The 6,642-nt window shown below is 40.3% G+C and overlaps 1 protein-coding gene across 1 annotated transcript; it reads right to left on the bottom strand.

The window, feature by feature from the left end:
- Window positions 1-668: 668 nt before the first annotated feature.
- On the bottom strand, window positions 669-1,673 carry LOC106828912 (olfactory receptor 56A1). The gene has a single exon (XM_014837730.3). The coding sequence runs from the start codon at window positions 1,671-1,673 to the stop codon at window positions 669-671; it is 1,005 nt and encodes a 334-aa protein (XP_014693216.3).
- Between the last annotated feature and the right edge of the window lie 4,969 nt (window positions 1,674-6,642).

Here is a 6,642-nt window from a genome sequence, read left to right on the forward strand (position 1 = left end):
CTATAGGGGAAGTGGCCAACCCACTGCCCCGGTCAATTTCCCCATTTCCTGGGAAATGGTATCCCCTCTCTTCACCCTTTTCTCAATCTGTTTTCTCATTTTAAAGACTCCCTGAAGGTAGTGAGCTGTGTGGGATAGAATAAGAAGCTGGCGTTTCTGCATATTATTTCTGTACAATCTTATAGATGCTTTGTCAGGCAGGACTCTGCCTTCTCTGAGAACCTCCTGGTTCTCAAGGAAGCTGATACAGCCAGGGAATACCTATGAACAGCTAGAAGGACAAAACGCAGGCAAAGGAGAGTAGGGTAGAGGCCTGGCCTCTAGCTTCAATTGTACTTGAAGGGTCATTTCTATAGGAGCCTAGGCTCTTGAATCTGGATTTGGATCTCTGTCACTTCCCAGGTATGTGATCTTTGGTAGTTTCTTCTCCTAAAAGCAACTTATTTTCTGCTATGCAAAATGGAAGTACCTGAAGGAATGTTGTGAAAATCAAATTTACTGAGGTATGATTGCCTAGGCTCAAAGAAGTTATTCAAGAAGTATGAGTTTATTCCTCTTGCCTCCCTCCACCTGAACCAGTGAGAAGAGTAGAGGAAGGAATCTGGGTCAGTTATGAAGTGAACTTCAGTGTGCATAATAAATACTCACTTACCAGGCTTTTCTCCATCTCACTGTGTAGGCAAAATAACTGAGGGGAAAGGAGAAAAGGAATTAGAAATTTTACATGTTCGTACCCCTCTCTGCAGCAATTTCTGAATTCCTTGTTTTATCTCTTTAGTCCGAACGCCATATACAATAGGGTTCAAGGCAGGGGGTATGAGATGATGAAGGACATTGAGCAGGATCAGGATGTCCATGGGGACCCTCTTTCTGGACACGTTTGTCAGCACCACAACCAGCAGGATGGTGCTGAAGAAGAGGATGAGGATGAAGTGGGAGACACATGTGCTCAGGGCTTTGACTGCAGCCCCCTCGGCCTTGAATCTAAGCACAGCTCTTAAAATGAAGGTGTAGGAGAGGAAGATGAGGATGAAATCTGAGCCTAGTAAGGTCCAACCAGCCACCAATTGGTAGATTCTGTTAAGGGTGAAATTGTCACAGGAGAGCCTGGACACAGACAGGTTGGCACAGATGCAGTTCTCAATGACATTTTTCCCACAATAACGGAGCCGAGCAGTGAGAATAGGAATGGGTGCAGTGAGGAGGGCATTCCGTGTGACAATGAAGACACTAGCTCTGGCCACAAATTGATTAGTGATGATGGATGGGTATCGCAGTGGGTGACAGATGGCCACATAGCGGTCATAGGCCATGACCATGAACGTGCAGGACTCCATGGGGAGGAAACTGTTCATGATGAACATCTGGAAGAAGCAGGTGGAGAAGCTGATGGACCTGAGGTCAAACCAGAAGATGGCCAGGACCTTGGGGATAACAGTGAGGCAGAGCACAATGTCCAGCAGAGAGAGGAGGCTGAGCAGATAGTACATAGGCTCTTGCAGAGAGGCCTCCAGCCAGATGGTGATCAGAAGGGTGGCATTGGCCCCCATGGCCAGAAGGAAGAGGAGGCTGAGGGGCAGGGACAGCCAGTGCTGCCAACTCTGGTAGTTAGGGAAGCAGATGAGGAGGAATTCAGAGACTGGAGCAGTGGAGTAGTTGTTGGATGATGCCATGAAGGAATCTTGAGCTGACAAGGCTCCTCTTGACTGTTTGTATGGGCAGATACAAGAGGTAATTTTGTTTAATTGACTCCAAACTTTACCTCTCACTTACTGTTTAGGACACAAATGATATATAGGATACTCTTCCCAAATAAGGCAAATTCCAGTCAATAGCCTAAAGGTAGACTTGTGAGACTTGACAAATCATGCTACGGTCTATGAAGAAAACTGAATCCATGGAAAAACTAATATTTGAAAACTGAATAATGATAGGTAGAAACCTCACAACATTAAAAATGTACAACAAATTAGGTCAGTATAGTACCAGAGTAAAAAAAGCAAAATGTTGATAGCATAAAGAAGATAGGCCAACAATACATCTAGTTTTACAATAATCTACATGTGATGAAGGAGGCATCAAACCTATGGTGGATAAGAAGTTTTTTTAATAGATGTTTTTGAGACAATTGTTTACATTATTAAGGGGATAAAACCTTTAATTAGGTCCTCACCTACTACCATACCCAATATAATTTGAGATGGATAATTTTGTTGTATCGCTTCCTCAAACTCAGGTATACTAGAAAAAAATAGAATGTAGGATTGATTAAATTAGTATTTTGCTAAACTCTAATCTTATTTGAATATAACCATTCATTTTCCAAGGCCTGCACCTGACCATCCCAGTGCTCTTGGAATAAGGCTAAAACAACAGAAAAGCCTGCTTTTACTATAAGTTTATTGTTGCCATCTTTAAATGGACCCTCAATATTGCCTGTCCATCTTACAAAACTTCCCTGATCAAACTTCCCCTCTTGCCAAGACCCTTTTCAGATCTTCATTCTTTTCAAATCTTGAACTTGACTCCTTCTCTTGGAGGATGATATCAACTACTACCTCACAGAGAAAAGAGGTGTCCAGTGAGATTTTCTTCAACTTCTCAAGATAAAACTTACAAATCTACTTGTCTATTCTCCCAAGTTTTCCTTGTCTCCTCCCATTACAATAGAATCTGCCCATTCTCAAAATGTCAAACCTTCCACTTGTACATTGAATCCTAGCCCTCCTAGCCTTGTATCAATTGTTCATTTGAGTTCCATAATTTGGGGCCATATTGTCTTCTTTACTGGATCTGCCCTGTCTTTCAAACATTCTCCAGTATCTTTCATCTTTAAAAAGAAAAATAAGAAAGCCTCTTTCTTGCCTTCCAGCTATTTCTCTCTCTCCTTCCCTTCACAACCAAACTTTCTCACAAGCACTGCTAGACTCCTTGTCACCATTTCCTCACCCCACATTCATTCCACAATGCACTTCAGTGCGGTTTCCTTCTCCATTAGTTCCACAAAATGGCTCTCAAAAAACGTCACCTTTAGAGTGTTGAATCTTGCTGAAACAATTGATCAAATCCTCTTTCCTGAAACACTCACTTTGGTTTAATTTGCATCACGGTCTCATAACTCCTGATCTCTTTCTCATTTTCTCTTACATGTTTTTCATCCACAATCTTCATCAGTTTCAAGGTTCACTCCTGGGCTCTCTTTGATTTTCTTTTCTCCTCTTTGCTATTCTGTTCTGCTCTTTCTTCCACTTTTTTTCTCTTTTCCGTATCCTCAGCCAATTACCTTCTCTATGTTGATGATTGCTAAATTATCTCTCTTACCTAGAACTCTTTAAAAGCCTACTTGATGTATCAACTTGTGTCTCAAAGGTACCCCAAACTCACCATATCCAAAATTGATTTATAATATTTCTGCCAAGCCTGTCTTTTTCTAACATCTCCTATCTCAGTGAATGGCATATATATCTAAATGGTTCCATAAGCCAAAGGCTAGAAACTATCTTCAACATATTCTTTATCTGTACCACCCATTACAAAACCACCAGCAACACCTGTCAAATTTCCCTTTTAATTAGTTCTTGAGTCTATCTACTTCTCCATCTCCACTGTCAAGAATAAAAGATTATTATCTCCTGAGTGAAAACATAAATTGTCTCCTAATGCATTCTAGGTTTCATGATAAAATCATTCTCTACATTGAAACCGGAGAAATATTTTAAAATATAAGTAAGATCTCACCACTCATCTACTTAAAATATGTCATTGGCTTCTCATTGTTAATAGAATAAAAACAAGATCTTTAACTTGAACTTTATTAGATCGTAAGTTAATGAGAGAGAAACTACACCTGTTGTTTTTTCATCGCTATATGTACAGTGTATAGGTAGATTCCTTCATAGGTATTCATAGTCAATTGAAAAAATTATTTAACAAATAAGTAAATGAACGAATGAACAAAAAGTCATATATCATTTGTCTGCCTCCTCACTTTTCAATGTCATCTGACATCCCTCTCTCTCTTGAGCTCCAGCTATACTGTCCTTCTTTCAGATCTTCAAATACAACACGTACTTTCTACTCCCACTTCTCTTGGAAGACTGTGCTTCCACAATACATCCGCTTACTTTCTATTTATCCTTTACATCTAAGTTCAAAGATTCCCTTCTCTGGGAGGTTTCCTCTAACCCTCTCCAGACAAAATCTAAGCCTTCTATTTTATGTTCTCATAGTACTTTGTTCCACCCTCACATTTTGTAGTTATATACTTGTGTGATAATTTGGTTAAATAACCTTTCCCCCAAGTCCTATTAGGCATTTTATGCCATGAAAGTAAGGACCATGCTCATCAATTAGTATAGTGCTTGGCATGAAGTGGTGGCCAACAATATTTGTAGAAAAGATTCATTGCTAGGTTTATGAATAGAGTGATAGAGGATAACAAAATAAAATTTTCTAAATTAGCCTGAGAAGAAAAAGGAAGCCTTCCTAAAGTTGCTAACACCTTAGCTGAGTTTTAATGGATGTGGAAGACTTATAAATGTGCAAAAAACTATGGGTAATATATTTGTAAAAGCATGGAAATGAATTGGAGAAAAACTTTGGTAGGAAATTCTATGTAATATTTAATCTGACCGGAGCCAAGAGGATGGGAAGTTGGAAGAAAGAGCAGAAAATGGAATTGAAAAAAAGAGAAAGCCAGATCATGAAGGACCTTTTCTATGCTAAGGATTTTAGAATTAATCTTATGGATAAAGAGAAGACAAAGAAGTGTTCCTGTTAGGAGAGAGAGAAGACTAGATATGGGCTACACGAAGATAACTCTGGATGCAATGCTACGGATTTGGGTAAGAAGAGAGAGCAGAAGCAAAAAGAATGAAAGTTGAATAGTCCAGATGAGAAGTGGTGAGTGTTTGAACAAAGACTGAAGCCCTGAGGATGGGAAGAAGGGGCATGTTCTAGTGGTAATGTAGACAGAATTTAATGACAGATTAGTTATGAAAAAGATGGTAGATGAGAAGCCCAGGATGACATCCTGTTTTCTCACGTGAGTAAGTAAATAGAATCACTAAGATATGAAACACAGGCAAATGAGTATGTTTAGTATATATGGGTATATGTCAAGGCTGAGGTTTTTATAATCTCCACATAGAGATTCATCTTAGGCTGCTGGAAATGAAGTTTTAATAAATTAGAAGTTCCTGGTTTATGATAAAAATTCAAAAAGCATCAGCGCATGACTGATGTAGGGAGAATAACATAAGGCTGAGATTAGAACACTGGTAAATAATAACATTAAAAGGGCAAAAAAAAAGAGAGACACAAATGGAGGGTCTGGAAAGGTATGAAGAAAATCAGAAGTGCCCAAGGAAAAATTAAAGAGAAAATTTCAAGGAGAGTATGACCAACTTGTCAGTTAAGCAGAAGTCCAATAACTTGAGAATATGAATAGCCATTAAATTTTATCATAAGAGTGCCGTTAGTGACCTGGACAAGAGTAATTAGTTGGGCTGCTGGCAATAGAAACCAGAATAAATGGAAGTGAAGAGTTAGTAGGTGAGGAAGTATAAGGAGGAAGAGTTGACTATGTAGCTAGAGAGCCTCTTTCAAGCTTGTAAGTGAAGAAAAAAGCAAGACAGAAGTGAGACATACCGCAGCATGCTTCTGTGTTTAGGGAAAGGTTAAAGATTCAGAAGGAAAGTAAGACACTTGAAGTAGTTAGTTCATTAAGAAAGCAACCTCTATTGTTATTATCATTTTCTTTGTAGCCCTTATGTAGGGTCTGGACCTTGCTTGCTCAGCAAAAGCCCACAAGCCGATTACAACCATGTGTCCTTCTGGCTTCCTTCTGGGCAGGACACCCAACTGGGTTTGTGACAATCCGGGGCCTGGTCAGCCCAGGTACTACCTTATCTTGTTTAAAAAACAGTGCATCTTAAAGACATACAGAGCCCCTCCACATGAGCCACTATTCCTGGGAATGCTGGTGGTACCAGGGAGAGCCTTTGTCCAGCATACAGCCTTTGTGTCCCCTGCTTATAAAAGAAATCCCCTCCCCACTCACGGTAGCAGGTGCATGTTGCTGTCCAGCCAGCCACCACTGGACCTCTCTGTAAGTAACTCCCAATGAAACTATATGTCTCACTCACCATCTCTGGGTCTTTTCTTTGGTCTCTCTGCAACCTATCCCACGCTGCTTTCCTAACTGGGCATGCAGCCAGACACCTTAACACATAGCTTTTACACCTCTCTGTCTCCCTCCACCCTACTGTGAAATATGTGAGGACAAATAAAGTGGGCTTTTCCATTTATACATACCAACATTCTTTAACACCCTATAGATTGTTAATAAAAGTCCATTGAAAAACGTTTTGAATTGCTGGGCCTTGGCGTTTTACATTGATGGAAATTTTCAAGGAGGGAAGGTTAGAGGGGAGAATTAAACAGAGTTTCAGCGTGCTTAAGAGGCCTCTGAGAAGGGGACAGGAGAAGTTCTGATCAGTACTATGAATGGTGGTCACTGAGGTTCGTGTGGCAGTCTGCAGAGGGCTGGGTGGGGCACAAAATCCATGTTGGAACTTGGAGCTTATTCACACCACTATTTGCAGGTGTTCCTTGAGAGCCTGCCCCTTGGCTAATGGTAAG

Source organism: Equus asinus, chromosome 20 (assembly GCF_041296235.1).
Source record: "Equus asinus isolate D_3611 breed Donkey chromosome 20, EquAss-T2T_v2, whole genome shotgun sequence".
Classification (NCBI taxonomy): domain Eukaryota; kingdom Metazoa; phylum Chordata; class Mammalia; order Perissodactyla; family Equidae; genus Equus; species Equus asinus.